This window comes from Microtus ochrogaster, chromosome 8 (assembly GCF_000317375.1).
Source record: "Microtus ochrogaster isolate Prairie Vole_2 chromosome 8, MicOch1.0, whole genome shotgun sequence".
Classification (NCBI taxonomy): Eukaryota; Metazoa; Chordata; class Mammalia; order Rodentia; family Cricetidae; genus Microtus; species Microtus ochrogaster.
The window spans coordinates 21,173,446-21,196,005 of record NC_022015.1 but is presented as its reverse complement, the minus strand read 5'-3'; the positions used below and the strand labels follow the sequence as shown (position 1 = coordinate 21,196,005).

The window sequence follows — 22,560 nt, the reverse complement described above, 5'->3', positions numbered from 1 at the left end:
TAAATCCAGGCATCCTAGGCAAACAGTCTACCTACTTACCCTCATCTGTAGTCCTGGCTCTCGCATCTTAAACATGATTTGTGGGGACCTGTATGAGAAGGAGAGAGAGGACCTGCGGAAATGACCCGAGCCACATTGGTATTGAGAGTGCTCTGGATACATGGCAGCAGGAACTGGGAACAGGCGGGGCACAGGCAGAGACATCCGGGGAGTCCCGAGGAGGTGAACTGGTCACGGGGAGCCCCACAGGTCTCTATGTGACCTGCGACTTCCTCTCAGGGTGACACGAAACAGTGTCAGACAGAGGGTTGTCATGGAAGACTTTCCTGGACGGAGCAGTCCCTTCAGGCTAGGTCTACATCAGCCCACAGCGAAGAGGAAGCAGGCTGGGAAGAAGTGCTTTATCTGGGTGGAAACGGTAGCTTGGACGGAAAAGGAAAGCAAGAAACGTCAAATTCCAGATTTCACAGGATTATCGGGCAGAATAGAAACAAGATTGGAACAATGGCTGGCAGAAACTTGCCTGAGTGGCTGATGAGGTACTGTTACTTTAGCTGGAAGAGAGCATGTGTAGGAAGGAAGACATTTGTTCCAGAAACATTACATCTAAAATGTCTTACTAGGGCTGCCCAAGGAGAAGCTGAGGAGGCAGGTGGGGCGGAAGAGACGCACGTGAGCACTCAGGTGGGGCTGAAGAGACGCGTGTGAGCACTCAGGTGAGGCGGAAGAGACGCGTGTGAGCACTCCAGATCCGCAGAGCACACTTGCTATGAACTCTGGGTAACCATGGCATGTCAGTGTGGGCTTCCCCACAGGAGCACAGAAGCCTCTGTGGTGTGGGAGGCTACCCACATGCAGGTCTGGGAGCATAGGAAAGCTCGGTTTAATTTTGTTATAAACCTAAAAATTCTCCACAAAATAAAGCTGATTTTTGTTTTTTAAAAAGAAAATGCTATTAGAGCCACGAAGCTTGATGGAATAGCAAAGAGAATAATACTCAGAAGGCAGCTCCGAGGGTCAGGCCCAGCAGCAGAGGACGGATAGGTCACTATGGGTACGCACCACTAGGGATTAAATCCAGGCATCCTAGGCAAACAGTCTGCCCACAAGTGTATGCAAGCAGGTAAAGGCAAGGAGCAACGGGGGTCAGAGGACGGGGCCAGTCCTGGAAAGCGGTGCCCCTCAGCAGACTCAAATGTCAAGAGATCTTCTGGGTGGTAGAGATAGGTAATGGACTAGGGAGGATTAGGAGACTAGAAGGAGAGGGACCAGGCACGCTGAGAGAGGGTTAGTTCACCTCAGGTTTTTTCTTGAAAATGCTGTGATGAAGTTGGGCAATAGAATAAATGGAGAAGTGAGGAATTTTTAAAAATTGCTTTGAAGACGTGTTTCCCTACGTAGCGCAGGCTGGCCTTGAACTCATAATCCTCTTGCCTCAGCCTCCCCATTGCTAGGATTACAGACACACACCACTACCGCATTAGAAAGAGAAGTTTATTATTTACTTATTTAATAAAAAATATTTAATTGGGGGCTACAGAGTTGGTACAGTGGTTATGAGAGTATACTACCCTCGAAGAGGATCCAAGTTCAGTTTCCAGAACCCACACTGGATGGCTCACTAATGCCCGTAACTAGCTCTGGGGGATTGGACACCCCCTCTGCCCTCTTCTCACACCCTCCAATAGGAGGCACACTCATACAGCTGACATTTGTGCGCTGCGAGCCCCGGTTTCTGTCTTCCCCACCGTTCTCCCTGGTGGCTCTACAAATGCTGTGGGGCGAACTCACAGCGTTTATCTCTCTGTGTCTAGCCTCTCTCAGTACAATGTCCTTCAAGTTTGCCCAATGCGTCGGGAACAGCAGTATCTTCTTCTTTCCTTCTTGGGACTGTTTTGCTTTTGAAATTGGAAAAATACAAGCCTAGTTATAAGCTGATAGAATTAATAGGTCTTATATCTTATTTTTTCATGAAACAGAATCTCACTGTAGCCTAGCCTAACCTAGAACTCACACTGTAATCCAGGTTGGCCTCAAACCTCTTGGCCACCCTCTTAAATGGCCTCTCTACTGCTGGGATTATAGACACAAGCCGCCATGCTCTGCTAGTCTGCCGACATCCCTGAAACGCTGTCCAGACTCTTCAGTTTTCTCTCCGTGGATGTAGCTGGAGGAGGGTGCTCCCAACATGGTCACTAACGAAACTAGGTTCTGCAGCTGTCCGGCCTTCAGCTTCCTGATTGACAGCCCTAGATGCTGGCCTCCAAGGATCTCTGAGCTGTGGCATGCCAGGAACGCGTGGGGTGACATTCAAGGGAGATCAAAGCTGGGAAGAGCAGACGCTGTCTGCCTGATCCTTCCACGGGAAACTGAGTTTTAAGAAAGGAAAAAGAAACAGCGCCGTAAAAGTGACAACTCTGAAGAGGATGGGGGGCCTGAGCAAACTGTAATGATATATGTGTACAGAAATGTCATAAGAAAACCACCAAATTACTTAATGTCTATAAAATATATTTCTTTGAACACTCACTAAAAATGAAGCAAACTTTTATAAAAACAAAGTCTTGGGCTGGAGAGATGGCTCAGAGGTTAAGAGCACTGACTGCTCTTCCAGAGGTCCTGAGTTCAATTCCCAGCAACCACATGGTGACTCACAACCATCTGTACTGAGATCTGGCGCCCTCCTCTGGTGTGCGGGCATACATGGAGGCAGAATGTTGTGTACATAATAAATGAATAAATCTTTAAAAAACAAACAAACAAACAAAAAAAAGTCTTACATATTTGTATCATTAAACTTAAATGGAGTTTTGAGTCAGGTTCTGATTTCTGACTCTCTGGTCTGAAAGTGTGTATCAGCACTAGGGAGGCAGAGGCAGGCAGATTCCTGTGAGTTCGAGGTTAGCCTGGTCTACAGAGTGAGTTCCAGGACAGCCAGGGCTACACAATGAGACTCTGTCTCAAAAAATCCAAACCAAACCAAACCAACAAAAATTGGTGTATGAACTGCAGCCATCTTGAAAAAACATGAATACATATAATAATGAAAATATAAGTCACCCAAAAGCCTATTTTCCAAAGATAAATTTTAGTAATATTTAGTGTGGTTAACTGTTAGCTTTGTGCTTATAAACATGGACCTCATCCATTCAAAAAGCTGAGGGCTTACTCTACCAACTGAGCTCTCCCCAGCCAGGGTCATCAAACTTTAATTAATTAATTAATTAGTTTATGTAATGATTGCTCATGTGCCACAGCCGAGAGCTGACTTTACCACCTGATCTATCTGTCTATCTATCTCTATCTATCTATCTATCTATCTATCTATCTATCTATCTATCTATCTATCTATCGTGTACATGCATGGTCGTATACATGGTGTATGTATATGGAGGTCGGGACAACTTGCAGGGCTGAGTTCTCGCCTTCCACTCTGTGGATCTGGGGGGATTCTATTTTCCTGTGAGAGTTTTGTTAAAAGTCTGCTCACACACCGCTGCCTGCGCTTCATTTGGTCTTTTTTGTGGTTGGAGGTGGTTTTTCCAGCTGACTCCCACTAATCTAGGCTGTCCTCAGACTCACCGTGTGTGATCAACAATGACCTTGAATTTCTGAGGTGCCGCCTCCACCTCCTGAATGCTAGAATTAAAGTCAGGAGCTACCACACCCAGCTTTTGTGTTGCTGGCGTGGAATCCAGGCTTCCTGCATGCCAGGCAAGTGCTCTACCAACTGTGTCCCATTGCCTGCTAGTACATGGGCTAAACAGTCTATCATAGGAGTGTGTGATAGCTTGGTCGTTTCCTGAGTGGGCATTTTTAGCTACTGTAAATAACACCGAAAAGAGCCATGCCATGATACGTGTAAACAATTGCACTGATTATTCTACTTTTTGGAGGAAGTGACTGGTTGTCAAATCACCCACTGGCTCAATGGATGTAAACACTTCAGACTCTCCACACAATGCCAGATAGCATTTAGCCATCCCTGCCTCCCTGACCAGCTAACTGGGTAGCTGGAAGGACTTGCCCCCACTCGGCTTTATGTCTTGTAAGAATTACTTTTAGTAATTATACCTTGTGCGCACCTCACTGTTAGTACCATGCCAACTTCCTCTAATTAAAAAAAGATTCAGGGCCAAGGTCTAGCTCAGTGGTAGAGGCTTTGTCTAGCACGTGCCAGGCTCCAGGTTTCATCCCCAGCACCACACTTCAGTAGAGCAAACACTCCCCAGAACCTTCCGACTGTGTGTAGGCTGGTTTACTATTTATGGAAGCGGCGTGCGGCGGGAGCACGGGTAACTTGGATTCCAGTGATTTCTTTGTGCGCCTACGTGTGCTAGGCACCATGCCAGGTGCTTTTTTTGTTTATTACTGCTGCAACCCCACCTTCAGAACGTAGGTGCTATCCTGTCCGGTATCCCTGTGACATGCTGAGGAGAGAGTGCTGGTCAGTTTGCACGGTGAAGGCAGGTACCAGGTCATTTGGCATGAAACCTAGCATGAGTCTATTTGTGTACTTAACTTCACCTACTTCAAAGGAATTAAGTGAATCTGATCTATATACACACATATATAGCATACATCACATGATATATGCCTATATGAAATATATACATAATGTATGTACATGTATCACATGTGATTATATGTATATAATATATATGTATGTCATAAGATAGAGACTAACATTCACAGCTTACCAGTTTTTTTTTTCAGACATAGTTTCATGTAGTGTAGGCCGGCTTTAAACTCACTATGTAGCCAAGGTTAATCCTAAGTTTCAGATCCTTCTGCCTCCCCCTGAGTGCTAGTGTTACAAGTGTATACCATCATACCCTGTTCTACTTAGTGCTGGAGCGAAACCCACGGCTTGGTGGGTTTGCCTAGCAACTGAGCAACATCAGCAACCAGGTCTACCAAAGTCTTATTACATTTATGTATTTATTTAGCTATTTTGACTTTCCCTTATGTGTATGAATGTTTTCCTTGCACACACGTGTATATCCCCCACGCATGCTGTTTTGGCTCCTCTGGAGCTGGTTGAGAGTCACCATGTGGGTCCTGGGGATTGAACGCAGGTCCTCTGCAAGAGCAACAAGTCCCTTAACCACTGAACCATCCCCCCTAGCCCCCGTATTCACTTATTTTAGTCTGTAAGTGTTTAAGAGTGTACATATTGGGCTGGGCAAGGTGGTGCATGCCTTTAATTGCAGCACTAGGCGGGCAGAGGCAGGCGGATCTCTGTGAGTTTCAAGGCTAGTCCGATCTACACAGTGAGTTCCTGGGCAGTCAGGGCTACATAGAAGGGAGACCCTGTCTCAACAAAACAAAACGTTGAACCAAGGTGTGAACGTGGAGGTCAGAGGACAACTTGCAGGAGTCGGTTCTTTCCACCGTGTGAGCACCTGCTGAACCGTCTCACCCATCCCCCACTAAGGTTTTAAAATTCCTGGTGAGCCACGCTGGTCTATAAAGCTCAGCTCTCTGAAATCCCAATCTACCTGAAGAACTCCAGAACCGCTGCTTCTGGTCTGTGTGATAGGTGGTCCTTTATCTAAAGCTAAAGCCAGCAGGGGGAGGAATGGTGCCTGATCTGTTTGCCTTCTTGGTCAATCAGCTGCTGTGGTTCCTTTAGAAAGTTTGACTGAGAGGAGCAGGAGAGGGGGCAAGACATGGAGGAGTGATCCCTCTTGGAAGGGGAGCGACTTCAGTTAGGAGTCTGATTGTGCCCATAAACCACCCGTGTGCTCACTGGGACTCAGCTCTGACAGACTGAAGTGGCTTACTTTTTTTTTTTTTCTTGTTTTATTCTGTTTGTTTTTGGATCTCTATGTAGATCAGTCTGACCTCAAACTCACAGAGATCCAGCAGCCTCTGCCTCTGCCTCAAGCGCTGGCATTGAAAGTGTGGGCCACCATAGGCATGCTACTTTTGCTCTTGGTCTCTGTGGCATGCGAACACTCGCTCTTAGATTTACAAATGTGAGTGTTTTGTCTGCATGTGTGTATGTGTACCATATGTGTGCCTGGTGCTCGAAGAAGGCAAAGGAGGACATCAGATCTCCTGCATCTAGAGTTTCTGATGGCTATGAACTGTCATGTGGGTGCTGGGGATTAAACCCTGATCTTTAACCCTGAGCCTTCTCTTCAGACCCGGGCAGCAATTTCATTAGTCTCTAAACAAAAACAAGCAAACAACAACAAAAGAAAAAGAAACTGTTTACAAACTCGTTCGCTCGTCTTTTGACAAGCTCTCAGGACAGAGGAAGGGGGTCTGAGCAGTTCGCCTTTCCCATTATCCCCCCCCCCCCCATTGTCTGGGAAGCTTGAAGCTCTTAGCTCAGCGGGGCCTTAGAGCGTGTCCTAAGCCACACCAGGACTGTTGAGGACATGGTGGGGTGGACCTGGCTTCTAGTGTTGGGTTTGGCTGGCTGTGTCTAAGTTCTACTCCATTGTGTTAGTTTCCTTGTTTCCTGTGTTAGTTTAGGCGTATTTGTGATTAGCCTTTGGGGAAACTTTCAATGGAGGTCAGTAGGGAAAATTCTGCTACTCTTCTAAGAAGGCAGTGGTCTTATTGGGATAAACTGTCTACCTATCTCTCTCTGTATCTATCTATCTATCTATCTATCTATCTATCTATCTATCTATCTATCTATCTATCTATCTATCTATCTAATCATCTCTTTGTTGACTCTATGTAGCCCTGGCTGTCAGGGAACTTGCTATGTAGACCAGCTGTCCTCTAATTCAAAGAAATCCGCCTGCTTTGCCTTCGGAGTCCTGGAACTGCTGGGATTAAAGGAATGCACCGCCACGCCTGTCGGTTTAGGTTCAGCTCTTACAGAGTGCTTGCATCTTAATGAAGAGCGATTTCAATGGCCGGGAAGCCTGTCCCGGGAGTGTGCCAACAGCAGCCGGAAACACCCAGAAAGCCCCGCTTGGAAGCCAGACTCTCTGATAGTGCTCACCTGCAAGACAGCTGAAGACCTCGGCAACCTTCAGGGGAGCGAACATCCTCTTTGGGTAGCACAAAGGGCTGTGTCTGGAAATGATGGAGAGGAAAAGGGTAGGGAGACTAACCACAGAGGACCAGAGCTGAGATGGCGTTCGGACTGCAGAGTGGACAAAAAGAGAGGAAAATAGAGCAAAATGGGAAGCTCAGAATAGAAGATATAAAGGAAAGTGCCAACTAGTGAAAATCCTGCGAAAGAACGCGCGGTGGGGGGGGGGGAGGACGGACGGACTGGGGAATGGTTTAGGAAAATAGCAATTAGCACAGCTAAAAATAAAGACCAATTTCGAGACAAAGCCAGATCCACAAGGAGAAAAATAAAACTCGCCAGAAAAACAATTCCTTGCGAACCAAATGCTCAAGAAAATGGGGCTAATGACACCCCACCTCTTGGGCTGTTCTGTAGAAGAAACGAGAAACTAAATGAGCGTGGAGCGCGGCGCTGAGCAGGTGACAGGCACCAGGAGAGGAGCGATAAGCCTGGCGCTGGGACCAACAGGATTCCCGTAGTTGAGCGTAAAGGTTCTCCTGAGACTGCTCCCAAGTGTCGTCCAAGTTAAAAATGTGCCGGCGCGCTCCGATTCGCGCTGGAATCGCAGAGGCTCAGGCAGCGTTCTCCGAGGTCTGTCTGTTCCAGACACTCCGGAGCACAAGGCGTGGCGTGGGCCGGAGTGGGCGCCCACAGCTTGGCGCACGGTTCTGGTGACACCTCCCTGGCATCCGCGGCGTGAGCAGGCCGCGCACCCACGGACTAGGAGTCGGGTAGACCCGGGGGCGGGATGGGGGGTGGCGATCTGGGAGGTGACTCTGTCGGGCCTGGCAGGGACAAGAAATGCTGTGCTTCTCCCAGGCCGCGAGGGGAGGGACCGGGATGTGCGCGGGAGCTGAGGGTCACCCGAGGCCACCGCGCCCTGCCCTTCGCGGGGAGCTGGGGGCTGGACTCAGTGCCCACGGGCGCGGGTGGGCAGGGAGAGGGGAGAGCAGCGGGGAGGAGGCGGCGGGCGGGGCCTGGAGGGGCGGCGTCGCGCGGGCTCCTCCTCCTCTTTACCCTCTTCGGGCTCAGCAGCCGAGCCGCCCGGCTGCTCCGTCCTCCGGGAGCCCGCGGCGATGTTCACCCGCGCCGTGAGCCGACTTAGCAGGAAGCGGCCGCCGTCTGGTAAGCGGCTGTGAGCGCTGGGGCGCGGGAAGGGCCGGGTCGTGAGGTCCCCTGGCGCGGCTTGCCGTGCCGCCCGGACAGCAGCCGCGCTCCTCCCCGCTCGCTCTGTCCCAGCCACGGCGGGAGCGCAGAGCCGGGGAGCCGCCCCGGGAGGAAGTTAGGCTTGAAGCTGGAGCTACAGCAGCTTTCTTTCTTTTTTTTCTTCTGAAGAAGATCTGGGAGGCACGAGAGACACAGAACAGCCTCACACTCCGAGGCAGCGTGGGAGCCAGGCTCCCCTCCTGTGTGCAGCCTCCACCGCGGGTCGAGGTGGGAAGGATGCTCCACAGGACCTCTGCATCCCCCGGAGCGGCCCGGCCCCGAGGCGCCAAAAAGTGGAGTCCCAAGGTGGTTGCACCCCAGGGCGGGGGAGGTACTTGTGTGACACAGCGGAAGAGTCACTTTGTCTTTTCGCCTTGGACTAACCCGACCCGCAGTTTGGGGCAAGTTGGCAAGACAAAGAACCCATAGCGCAGAAATGGTGATTCTAATCTTGTCATCCTTTTTGTTCATAACACCTAACACTCTGATGGCTTATGTTGTGGCCAGGAGCTGTGTTGACGTCTTCTCTGCTTTCCTCCTGTCTTCACTCTTAGGATAGCCGCGTCGGAGGGGTGGGGTCCTGAAGCCAGGGTGTTGGGTAACCTGGGCCACACTTAGTTGGTGGATCTTTCAAACTTACGTTTGTTTGCTTGCTTGACTTTGGTTCGGAGTTCACCGGCTTGCTTCCCTGTCGCCCTGAGATTCATTACGTGTCAGCCGGCTTCCTCTTTACCCCTAAGCGTCAACTGTGGTTAAGCGACTGCAGTCAGACAGACTGAATCCCACGGCGGTGGCTCGCCAGCTGTGTAACTTCTTTGTGAGGCATCGGGTTGTGCAAAGTGGAGCTCTAAGTGCTTAATTGGAACCTGCCCTCCACTCGTCAACTCATGCAAATCATTTCATTAAATATTTAAGACGACCCTACTAAAGTCAGATTTCATGGAATTATTTGTAGAGTTTGCACTGCTGCCTAACATGAATCAAAGTGTTCCATTAGTGTTGCCCGCGTGGTCAGATTCCCTTGAGTGTGGATGGCTGACACAACACAGGCCACGGGATGGTGTTCAGGTTCTAGGCACTGGGGTTGAACTTCTGATTTCAACCCTGACTCCCTCATTCAGCAATGCTGAATAATGAATGTCCCGGACCTCTCTGTGTTACAGAGCTGGGCGGGTGCTGCCTTGGTGCAAGAGCCAATTGCTATATATTCGGGATATCTGGGAACTGGTTGCTAAGTCAGAGATGGGCTGAAGTTAACCGTGGTGGGACAAAACATGTCAGGCATCCAGACTTGATGAACCTCTGTATAGTAGATTTCAGAGAGCTGTGGACTTAACTACACACTTAATTTTTAAAATTTTTAAATTACATTTATCGTGTGTGTGTGTGTGTGTCTGTCTGTCTGTCTGTCTGTGTGCATGCCACAGCTTGCAGTGGAAATCAGAGGACAACCTGTGGAAATCAGTTCTACAGTACAGGTCCCAGTAATCAAAACTCAGGTCATTAGGCTTAGATACAGACATATTTATTTACCAACTGAGCCATTTTGCTGGCCCTTAACTACAGACTCTAATTCCGATAAATAAGTGTTCAAATTACTAACAGTAGGGCCAGCAGTAAACACGAGGAGCTCCAGATGCAATGCTGGATATGCTAAAGGTGTAGGAGTTCCTAGCCTCCCTTTCTCTGCCATGCTATACAGAGCAGTAGCGAATAGCCCGCTTGTGACTTTGAATTCAGTTTGGCCCGAATATAATACAAACAGAACCCTGATTCATGACGGACACATGGATTTGGGATGCTTTTGCATATGGCCACCCTGCATTCCCAAACTGAAGTGCAGTTTAAGAAACAGTGTAGCATGTACCTGTTCCAGGACCACAGTTCTGACCGCTGGTGTTGCTTGCTCACACCGCTGGGGAAAAGGCCAGAAGTTAAACTGCAGGGGTTGGTGTTGCACACGGAGACAAGTGGTCTGCCCCAGAGTGACATCCCACCTGACCTTTGCTTTTAAAGAGCTTTCCCAAAATATCCAACTCGGACCCCACCAAAGTTGGATGCACCCTGCGAGAGTCTGGACTTGGAGCTTGACGGCAAGCCTGTCTCCTCCAGAGCATTCTATATGTGACCAAAGAACTAAGTCTTATCAAAGACGGTATCCATAAGCTGAGGGCTGCAAGCTCCGCCCATTTCTAAGGTTCATACTTGGAGGCCCTTTGTCTCATTTCTGAGGTCTCTCAAAGTATGTTTTGCCTACCAGGTGGGGGAAGTGGGGCCTTGATAAAAGTCAGACCCCAGTTCAATCTTGGGGATCAAAGAGGAGCAGGAAAAATCAGCTGCATTTTCAGGCAAGTACCCCAGTGGATCTTATGCTGAAGTGTGAGGACTTCTCAGAGGGTCCTGTTCCCTACCCACAACCTGCATTACTCATAACTGGCAAGATCCTACCTCAGAACCAAAGTAAAAGCCACGCCCTACAGCCAGCTAGCTTCGTGGCTTGTCAGAGTTCTTTTTACATTATCTCATTAAACCCTGGGAACATTTCAGAGTTAGTGTTGGGCTTAAGTTTTTATTTCAAGGTGATAATCCGCACAGAAATTTAACGTATTTGTTTTTAACAACTCGACAGTGGAGTGTCTCGGTTGTCGGGCAAACTTTTGTAGGAACTCATGGGCTGGACCTTGGGGCTGGGGGAGAGCAAGGCTAGCCTGCAAGCATGAAAAGGCTAGGATAAGATGGTCTTTTTGTCTAGATGGCATCAGCTCAGCCTGCTTGGGTCCCAGCAAGAGCAGCGGGCAGACAAGATGGGTGGGCAGGAGGTGCAGTGGCTTCAGGAGCAGCTGCTTGTCCATAGTTTGTTCATCTTCTTTCCTCAGAAGAGGAGACTTAGATGCAGTGCCCAGGCAGGGTCTGGAGCGGCTGTCTCCAAAGCTTTCATGGCGAACCAGACACTTCCCTCCTTGAGCTGAGTGATTCCCCCTTGGCCCCCTCATGCTGCGTTCTAAGAACTTGTGTTTATACTGTACTAAATATATTCTGGTCGCTTCTGCTTCCCCCAGATAGCTGTCCTCTGCGGCAGCCTGGGGGTAGCAGTCAGACAAGAGAGGCCTCAGTCAGGCAGTAGCAGCAGCCCCTTGATAAGGGCTGTCAGGAGGTGTCCGCCATGTGAAACAGCCCCTGCAGACTTCCAGGGACAAATTTCTCTTTGAATCTGATTCCCATCTCTTGAGGGCCATGTCTCATGCCCGGGTTGCCTTGTTGCCTCCACCTGGGCTGTTCTTATCAACCCATCCTCCCACCCCTCACACTACCCATAGAGACATTGGATATTCCTACCTCCTGAGGGTGTCCTTCCTCTAAGCCTGATTGATCCTTGGCACCCGACAGTAGATTGTCTTGGAAGAAGGAAAGTTGGGTCTCCAGGCGTTCATTTCCAGTGGAGCAGACAAGATAACCTGTCTCTGACCCTAGTTGAGGGCTACCTGAGTACATATCTACTCACTCAGCTTGTTAACTATTTAGTGATCCGGTCTGGAGTTGATGGCTTCTTCCCTGTCTCCTTCCCTGCCATCTGGGAATTCCTGGCTTATTTTCTCCATTCACAGTAAATCTGTGACTAAAAGGTTTTCACTTGTTGCATCTTTTACTGCAGTTTCCTTCCTGGCTTCTCCAGCCAGCCATTCTGAAATAGAACCTGACCCCCTCCATCCTGTTGCTTTCTTCTTTGTAGTAAGTTACTTTCTTCACCTCTGTGTGCCTTGTTTCTGTTGGTTACTGTATAGTCTCCCGTTTTCAGTAGCCCTTCTTCCTCTCAGGGCCTCTGACCCCTGGATCAGTGCTCAGCTCAGCTCATTCCTCTGAAAGGATTGATCATTATAAACTGTATTTAGGAGTGCCAGATGTGTGCTTGACCCCCTGAGGAACACATCACCTTTGTTCGTGAGAAATGTGTGGACTGGAGCCAGGAGAGAGCGCACAATTGGTAAAGTGCCGTTTATTCAACACGAGGACCAGGCCTCAATCGCCAGAACCCTGAGGGTGGCGCACGTTTGTAATCCCAGCACTGGGGAAGTGGAGTCATGTGGGTCCAGGGAGCTTACTGGCCAGCGAGCCTGGCCTGGTTAGTAGTTCCTGGCCAACGAGAGACTCTGTATCAAAAGGCAAGGTGGGCAGTGCCTGAGGGACACCACAGTCTTCAGCTGGACTTGTGCACACGCACCAGCACACACAGGAAGAGGCACACAAAGAGAAAGATGTGGGCTGGGAGCGTAGCTTAGTGAAGAGAGTGCTCTGAATTCAATCTGCAGCACAACATGGTGGATTCTAGCACCAGAAGCATCAGAAATGCAAGATCATCCTTGGCTGCATAGCAAGTCAAGGCCGATCAGAGTTACATGGAGCCCCCCCCTTAACACACACACACACACGCACGCACATGCACGCACATGCACGCACATGCACACGCACACACACACGCATGCACACATGCACAAACACACCAAAAAACAACAACAAACCCAACCAATCAAGCAAGAAAGAAAATAAAGATATGGACTAATTCATGGATGATGTCCAGGCTGAGGTTGTTAGGTGTCTGAGACCAGCCAGAGCTACACAGGAAGACCTTACCTTACAACTGCCCGCCTCTGCACACGCAATGACAGCATGACTGATTCTGACAATTTTATAGGGTTTGGGATTAATGCGGAGCCCTGTGCATGCTGGGTAAGTGCTCTACCACTGAGCCACACCCCTAGCCCAGAAGTCCCTTATCTGGAAGTGAGGAAGAGGCCGTGTGGGGGAGGAAAGGTACATTTATACATAAAGATCAAAGCCCTGTTCGTGGAGACAAGGAAAGTCAATGACAGGCCCTTGGGACCATTGTCACTTTTTTCCAGGGCCTCGGGACCATTATTGTTATTGTGGTTGTTGTTTTGAGATAGGGTTTCCATATGTAACAGTCCTAGCTGTCCTGGAGCTCACTTTGTAGCCCAGGCTGGCCCCACCTCCCAGCTGGGTGCTGTTATTGTTTTCTTGGACCTCTTGCCACCTAGAAAGCGGGGATTCTTGGGAGGGTGCAAGCGAGAGTGTGAGACTGTGGCATCTTATTTCCTTCCCTCTAGCCAATGCTGAAAGCCCTGACCATCTGTTGTTTAGTCCACCCAAAAGAGGATGTTGAGTATTGTTTTCTTTTTGGACCTGACGGCGTCAGGGTGCCCTGAGCTCCTGACTTTCTCCTACAGAGAGGCTTTGAGAAGGCAGCGGTGGTTGGATCTGTGTGGAACGTTTAAGTGGACGGGAGCATGGACAGTAAGGATTACCCCCAGCCCCTTCAGAACCAGTTCTTGACTTGAGGGATGCAGCGGGGCTTAGGGAGGAGGTTGTCACATAGAGAGTGTTGTGCTGGTGACTTTGTACACCCTTGCCTTCCTTTGAGTCTTGAGCTCTCTGATCAAAATGTCACAGTGCATGTTCAGAGCTGTGCACCCTCTGCGGCCTGTTTTCCTGTTCTTGTCTTACGTGCCGGTTCTTAGTAAGCTTGTTTTAAAACTTTAAATTTCATTTTCTTTCTTTCTTTCCTTTTTTCTTTTTCTTTCTTTTCTTTTTTTCTTTTTCTTTCTTTCTTTTTTTTTTCTATCTGCCCTTGCATGTAAGGTGGTTCTCATAGGATAGAGGATACTGGAATGATAAATACATAAAGTAATATTTAGATACAGGATTTTCATGAGCCAGTTTCTGTGGAGCCTTAAGCAGATCACCAGTTAAAACAAACAGAGTCTCTGCTTCTATATTGGGATATAACTTTAAAAAAAAAACCGTATTATGTTCCGTATGGTGTGGGAGATAGGAGCTTTTGAATAGGTTTTGTGGGTGCAGCCTTCGCTGGAAACCTCATGCTAAGGAGCGTATCTGTTTTCCTCCCTTTCTCTTTCTTTCTTGTTCCCACCTTCCTCTTCTGTTTTTGTTTGAATTTTATGAGCCAGGGGCTTTTGGAGCTCACACTGGTCTGGAGACTTTGCTATGTAGCTGAGGTGGCCTGGTCCTACTCCTGCTTCTCAGCCTTCAAGGTGCTGGGTTAGAGATGAAGAGCCACCGCACTGGGCTTGGGAGGAAGGGAGTGCGCTGTCTAACTGCTTTGGAATTTAGGGCTAACATCTCTGCCTTTTCCTGGATGTGAGTGCCTCCTTCAATGTGCCGTGAGCTGGTGGTACTTAGAGCAGATCTGTGAAGATGTAAGTTGCCTCGGCTGTTGAGGAAGTTGGATGTTGAGAGCTTATTAAAATGTTATTTGGATGGGGGAAATTGTCCACTTACGGTCCTTGCATAGCTCTCCCTACACAGCACTAGCGTAGGGCAAAGCCACAAGCACTCAGGTCTGTTAAGTGCTGCAGATGCCATTTGAGTATGGATTTCTAGGGAATTCCTGTCTGGAGAAAGTCTCGATTAGCTGTGACATCATAGCTACTATAAATAATGCATTACGAAATGGATCGCAAGCAACACGCTCCAGCCATCTGCATGGTCGTGCTGCACACCTCTTCGGAGACAGGCTTTTAGCGAAGTCAGTCAGAAACCACACGGAACAGCACTAACAGAAAAGAAACTGCATGTGCCGTCTGTGTGCTAGATGTTTCTCCCTCCGTCTCACAGGACTCCCCCCCCCCCAGCTCACTCAGTATGGAATTGACCACAGTCTTCCCCATACTGTGATTGTTATTAGTCTCTCAATCTCCACAGAGCTCTGGCCAAATGCTATATAGACCAGGCTGGCCTAGAACTCAGAGATGTACCTGCCTCTGCCTCCCAAACGCTGAGACTAAAGGTGTGCGCCACCACATCCTGCTGTTGTCAGCCTCCTTCAAGCTGCTCTTTTCTGGCCTTTCAATACAAAGACGAGCAGAAGTCAAAATGAAACACAGAGATGGAGCCTTGTGGGAAAGGACAGGAGCCTTGAACCCAAACTATCCGTCTGCCTTTGGGCCACAATTTCCACTTCCCAGCTAGGTGACCCTGACAGGTCTCACCTCTTGGCTTCTTCACCTGTAAAATGGGGATGTTGTAAATGTCGCAGAGACTGCTCTGCGAGGCTGAAATGATTCAACAGCCGTGAATGTGTGGCACACAGCCTCACACCTGGCGAACGATTTGTAAGTGGCATTGTCATCAGCTAAAGAGGAAATTACTGAAAAACTAGGGCCAGGCATGCAAAACTGTGAAGATCTGAAAAGAGGTAGCTGCAAGAAGAAAAGAAAACAGCCGAGCAACCATAGAACCCCTTTCTTCATCGCAAAATGGGAACAGAAAAAAAAAAAAGAGACAAACTCATATTATTACAACTTGCTTCTTATAGCTTGAGAAATCTTAACGCTGCTAGAAAAACACATTTAATGTTTCTCCCACCCCAACCTGGGCATCCTAAGCCTGCTTTCTTGCCTCATCATCTACAACGAAAAAGGATGAACAGGTTGCGGAGCTGGCTCGGGAAGTCAAGTGCTTGCTCCCTGAATGCATGAGGACCTGAGTGTGATCCCAGACCCAGGTAGAAGAAGCCAGTGTAGTTTGTGATTGTAATCCCAGTCCTGGGGAGGGGGGCGGAGACAGGAGGATCCCAGGGGCTCATGGTCAGCTAGTCTGGCAGAACCAGCCAGTTCTGGGTAAAAGTGAGAAACTCAGACTCAAAAAGCAAGGTGGAGAGTGGCTGACACTGGAGATGGATCTATAGCTAGTGCACAGCACGCACGCGCGCTCACACACACACAGAGGCATGCATGCACGCATCCACCCATATGAACGAGAGAGTACCTGAATTTTGAGGATTTTAGGACAAGGTTTGGGCGGCTGTGAAATCTTGGTGTTGCTTGACTTTCTTCTGTTTTTATTGTTATTATTAGTATTGGTCATTGTAGTATTATGAGAGGGTCTCCCCACATAGCCATGGCTGGTCTGGACCTCCCTATGTGGATCAGCCTGGCCTTGAACTTCCAGAGACCCTCCTGCCACTGCCTCCAAGTGTCAGGTTCCAGACATGTGCCACCATGCTTTTTTTTTTTTTTTTTTGGAGACTTAAGATTTATTAACTGGTGTTATACAACCTGGAATTACTGAATTCCAATAAATAAAATTTCAAAACATAGATTAAGTCTTCAGAGCAGGGACACTGAGTCAAAGAACTATGGTGACTTCAGGGTGTCTTTACGGGTGACACCAGATGGAGCGGCTGGTGATCTGTCTTACGGGAGCCTGGGGGTGATGGCTTGCCGTGATCTGGGTGCAGTTTGACTCTGTCTCAAAGTTCCTGTCTTAAAGTCCAGTTCCCATTGTGAGGTCTTAGGAAAGTGGAAGGAACGTTACCCAGATGTCCTGTTTAGACCTGGGGCCTCTGGGAGCTGAATCAATGAGCCAAAATAAACCTCCTGTTTTTATAAAGTAGCCTGCCTCAGGCATGTTGTTACAGAAATGAAAAGATAGACAAAATATAGATGCCATTAAGTGAGTTGTGTTTGCAGATGTTGGAGATCTGTTGTAACGATAACAAATTTTTTTTTTTTTTGTTTTTCGAGACAGGGTTTCTCTGTGGTTTTGGAGCCTGTCCTGGAACTAGCTCTTGTAGACCAGGCTGGTCTCAAACTCACAGAGATCCGCCTGCCTCTGCCTCCCGAGTGCTGGGATTAAGGGCGTGCGCCACCACCACCCAGCCAATAACAAAAATCTTAATCTGACTTGGAAGTCAGGATTATAGGCATGGACCTATAATCCCAGTTCCTCAAGAGGCTGAGGAGGGATGACTGCCAAGCTCAGTACCTGTCTGGGCTACAGAGTGAGTTCAAGGGCAACCTGGGCAATCGTTTCTCTGAATGAAGAAGAGGAGAGGGCGGGGGAGGAGGGGGAAGAGAGAGGTGGTGGGTGGGAACACAGTTTAGTGGTAGAACACTTGCCTGGCATGTGCGAGGTCCTGGAGTCAATCCCCGGTATTGAAAACAAACAACAAAAACCCTTAAAGTCCATCTGAAGTCCTGGAAAAGAGCCAAACCAATATCCAAGGAAAGTGAAAACACATGACAGGAGCTGGGAGAAGAAGCCTATGGGAAAGTTCCAGTGGCAGAGGTGGACCAGAGGGAAGGCTTTCTTGTAGTTAAGAGAACTGAAGTCCTAACGAGGCTCAGCAGCTAAGAGCACAGACTGCTCTGGGAGGACTTGAGTTTGGTTCTCAGCCTGCTGGTCCGTCAGCTCACAACCATCCGGAACTCCAGCTCTGGTGCCCTCTTCTGGCCTCCTTGGGCACTGCACTCATGTGCGCATACCCCTCCCATACATACACATAATTAAACACACACGGTGTTCTGAAGTCAAAACACCAGGAACCAGGACTTTTGAGAATACCTTTCTAAGTGTCTCCTGACACCACCCAGTATTATTGTTATGTCCTGATACAAGGGAGAGGAGAGCCCTGGAGTGTACCGGTGAGAGGCTATCGTTTCCTGTGTTCCAAGGACTCCAGAGTGTACCTGTGAGAGGCTACCATTTCCTGTGTTCCAAGGACTCCGGAGTCATATGGAAGCAGTCCTGATGGGGATAGATAGGTCCCGCTGGTTCCATGTGGTGATTCTGTAAACATGTTATCCAGAACAAGTTGTTTTCTTACACTTCTGTTTCTAGTCTAAGGTGGAAGTCTGAATAGTGGACCTTGAGTTGTACAACTCTGTGTTTATGTGTGTGCGTGTGCACATGCATTCTGTGTATGTGTGCATGAGCACAGCGTATTGTGAAAGCCAGAGACTGATGTCACGTGTCTTCCTCAATCACTTCCACCTTGTTATTTGGGGACACGGTTTCTCACTGAACCTGGGGTTCTGTGATTGGCTTTACAGCCTTGTGGGTAAGCCACCGAGTCCTCCTATCTCTGCCTCCCTAGCACTGGGCACATCTAGGTATTGCTGTATGTGGGTGCTAGGGTTTGGCCACAGGTACCAAAGGGGCCATCTCACTTTTTGTTCAACTGAAAGCTGCCACTAAAAGCTAACCCACAGACTTGGGGTAGCATCAGCAGTGAAGGGGTGTTTGCATTTCCCCAGCAGTAGAGCCAGCTTTCAGTGGCCTGAGAGCAACCCACCAAGTGCATTCATTTGCCAGAGGGCAGGGCAGCGAGCCCCCTAGCACGGTGCGGTTGAATATTTAAGAGAGCACCAAGAATTATGGCATCCTTTGAGGCCACAGCTGAAAACATGGGAGAGAACTTGTGGCGTCCTGAGGTCGCTCCTAGAACAGGGCTCGTGTCCTGCTGTTTATTTGTTCATGAGGATCTGCCAGGGCAGTGGAGTCAACGCTCAAGCTGTGTTCTCGAGGCAGAAGGCAGAAGGCAGGCGATCGGGATGCTTGGTGGAATGAGCCTGCTTCAGGAAACCGCTTATAGTGATGATTTACAAATCTGATATGTGGGGAGAAACTGCGTCCAGAGTTTGACATTCCATGACGGATAGGAGCCAGGAACTCATTTCTTACCCACGCGCTAGAGAGAGTCCCTTCGGGAAGTCAGCAGGGTGTTTGGTAGGTGTTCTGGGGAATTGGCTTCGATGAACGATACTGCCACAAATAATTTCTCACACTATTATGAGTATCTGTCATGATGGCAAGCATCGGCACACTGTCTGATGCTGTTTTCTAGGGGTGCAGGAGATGGAGCCCCAGAAAATTAAGAGGTTAAGGTGTGGAGCTACATGTGGTGTTCAGACAGGCAACTCCAGCCCTGGAAAGACCAAGGCAGAAGTCTGTGAGTTCCAGGCTAGTATAGGCTACATAGTGGGACCCTCTCTCAAAATGCCAAACAAAATCAAGGTTAGGATGTGTTGTTTTGCACCTTAAATGAATAGCAGCTGTCAACTAGTAAGTCTAGTGTTCTGTGTGTGTGCACGTGTGTGTGTGCACAGATATGCATGTAAGTGTATGTACATATGTGTTGAAGCCAGTGGACAACTTTGAGTGTTGTTCCTCCACTTTGTTATTGAGGCAGAGTCTCTCAGTGGCCTGGGGCTCACATATGGGTGCTGGGAATCGAACCCTGGTCCTTACACTTGTATGGGAGGCACTTCACCAGCCAAGCCAACTCTTTGGGCCCAAGTTTAGAGTATTCTGATATGAATTTTCTTTAAAAAGCACTTCAGCTATTTTTAGCGATTAATAAGGTATAAGATTTTTTTCAACCATGCTTTAAAAGTAATTTACTTTGCTGGTCTCTTAATTGACACTTTACTTTCTCCTAGATTCAAGTTTGTTTGTTTTTTTTTTTTTTTAACATAACCGTGTCTCTAGTGTTGTGCTGGCTGTAAACACAGTTCCCTCCGTAGCTTGTTCTTTCCAGATAGGGGAGAAAGGGACAGTGTGCTGCTCTCAGGTGGACTTCCTACTTTTTGTCCCCCCAACGGAGACATAATAATTCTTTTTTTGGTAATTAAATTGATTTTATTTAGGGATTTTCTTTTTTTAATTGATTTTTCTTGAGCTCTACATTTTTCTCTGCTCCCCTCCCTATCTCCCCCCTCCCCTTCAACCCTCTCCCATGGTCCCCATGCTTCCAATTTACTCAGGAGATCTTGTCTTTTTCTATTTCCCATGTAGATTAGATCCATGTACGTCTCTCTTAGGGTCCTCATTGTTGTCTAGGTTCTCTGGGATTGTGATTTGTAGGCTGTTTTTCTTTGCTTTATGTTTAAGAAACACTTATGAGTACATATGATAATTGTCTTTCTGGGGCTGGGTTACCTCACTCAAAGTGTTGTTTTCTAGATCCATCTATTTGCCTGTAAATTTCAAGATGTTGTTTTTTTTTCCCCCGCTGTGTAGTACTCCATTGTGTAAATGTACCACATTTACCTTATCAGTTCTTCGGTTGAGGAGCATTTAGGTTGTTTCCAGTTTCTGGCAATGACAAACAATGCTGCTATAAACATAGTTGAGCACATGTCCTTGTGGCACGATTGAGCATCCTTTGAGTATATACCCCAAAGTGGTATTACTGGGTCTTGAGGAAGGTTGTTTCCTAATTTCCTGACAAATCGCCACACTGATATCCAAAGGGGGTGTACCAGCTTGCACTCCCACCAGCAATGCAGAAGTGTTCCCTTTTCCCCACAATCTTTCCAGCATAAGTTGTCATCAGTGTTTTTGATCTTGGACATTCTTACAGTGTAAGAGGGAATCTCAGAGTTGTTTTGATTGGCATTTCTCATTGAACATTTCCTTAAGTGTCTTTCAGCCATTTTAGATTCCTCTGTTGAGAGTTCTCTATTTAGGTCTGTATTCCATTTTTTATTGGATTATTTGTTCTTTTGATGAACAATTTCTTTTTTTTAATATTTATTTATTTATTATGTATACAATATTCTGTCTGTGTGTGTATGTCTGCAGGCCAGAAGAGGACACCAGACCTCATTACAGATGGTTGTGAGCCACCATCTGTAATTGCCGGGAATTGAACTCAGGACCTTTGGAAGAGCAGGCAGTGCTCTTAACCACTGAGCCATCTCTCCAGCCCCTGATGACCAATTTCTTGAGTTCTTTGTATATTTTGGAGATCAGACCTCTGTCTGATGTGGGGTTGGTGAAGATCTTGTTCTATTCTGTAGGCTGTTATTTTATCTTGTTGACTGTGTCCTTTGCTTTACAGAAGCTTTTCAGTTTCAGGAGGTTTTATTTATTAATTGTTTCTCTCAGTGTCTGTCCTACTGGGGTTATATTTAGGAAGTGATTCCCTGTGCCAATGAGTTCAAGTGTACTTCCCACTTTTTCTTCTGTGAGGTTCAGTGTGACTGGCTTTATGTTGAGGTCTTTGATCTATTTGGACTTGGGTTTTATGCACAGTGGTGTCTTCATTCTTCTACAGAGACATAATAATTCTATATATTTGGTAGATACGGTGGGACATTTAAACCAATGTCGTATCAGGATCGGGTGAGGGTAATTGACTCCTCATTTCTTTGTGTTGGGAACATGTAAAATCTCCCTGCCTGCTGCGGAGAACGTACGCGGTCTGTCTTGAATCCCGAGCTGACCTTGAGCTCAGAGGCTCCTCTGCAGTACACGCACGAATTTTACCACAACCTTCTGTGTCTCAAGCCAGTCAAGCTGGGCTTTGAACTTGGACCCAACCAAAGTGGATGCCGGCAGATTTCCCGTGATTCCCGAGATTCTAGGACTGAGTCAGGATCGTAGATGTGTTTTATGCGTTGCTTCCTCCTTCAGCCGAGTGGCCCCAGTGTGATAGTCTGAGACCCTCTGTCACTCTTTCTTTGGTAAAGAGGATGTTCAATGTCAACCCTGTTCATGTAAGATGTTCCATGCAGTCACCCACTCACCCTGTGCACCACCAGGTTAGGGGGCTGCCTCGGCGTCCGTGATAGGTCATTCATTCATTCATTCATTCATGACAGCGACTCATATTTCTCAAAACGGCTTTGAACTCACGGGGCCAAGGATGACTGAACTCCTGATCTCTGTGCCTCCCCAGGGCTAGGATCTCAGCAGGTGCTACCATGGCTGCTTTGTGTAGGTAAGGAAGGAACCCAGGGCTCTGTGTGTGCCGGGCAAGCACTCTCCCAACTGCACCACATCCCCAGCTATGTTTTTAGAGATATGAAATATATTTTTTAAAGAAACTAAACTGAATTAATGCAGAACCCTTTGCAATGAACTCAATCAACATCAGAACTTTAAATAAAAACTGGTGAAGTATGATGCAAAACCATGCTTGGGGTCTGGATGGAAGGAAACATGGGGACTGTTGCTGCGTTATTTAAAATGTTGGCATTTGCTTATCATGGATTTTCTTTGTTCTGGGACTCGGGATAGAGCCCGGGACCCTGCACATGCTAGGCAGGCTTTCTACCCCATACATGCATCCCTAGCCCCATTCTGGGTTCTCTGAGCATTAATTTTGAATTAAAAAATTGCATGAAGATGTTTATCTTGATGCCTGCGTCTCTTGATACCTCTTGGTGTGATCGTCCTCACCCTGTCCCTGCTTCACTCTTCCTTATGGACCACAGAATGTACACTGCTACATTGGAGCTCTCAGATCCATAGAGTCACCATAACTGCAAAAGGGGAGAGGAAGGAGTCAATGCTGGGTCAGGGGTCCGTGGGCGGTGGGTTGCAGACAGATGCAAGGGCCAGTGGACAGGCAAAGTGGGATGTCACAGGACGTAACAGAAATGCCAAGTCTCCCAGCCTGGTCTACAGAGCTAGTTCCAGGACAGGCTCCAAAGCCACAGAGAAACCCTGTCTCAAAAAACCAAAAAAAAAAAAAAAAAAAAAAAAAA

At 47.9% G+C, this 22,560-nt stretch overlaps 1 protein-coding gene across 1 annotated transcript in view; it reads left to right on the top strand.

Moving 5' to 3' along the window:
* The first annotated feature begins 21,175 nt into the window (after window positions 1–21,175).
* Rgs10 (regulator of G protein signaling 10) overlaps window positions 21,176–22,560 on the top strand; it is a 29,091-nt gene continuing 27,706 nt past the window's right edge. The window contains exon 1 of the mRNA XM_013347756.2: window positions 21,176–21,193. Coding sequence (XP_013203210.1) covers window positions 21,176–21,193 — 18 coding nt within the window. The remainder of the gene's footprint in view (window positions 21,194–22,560) is intronic.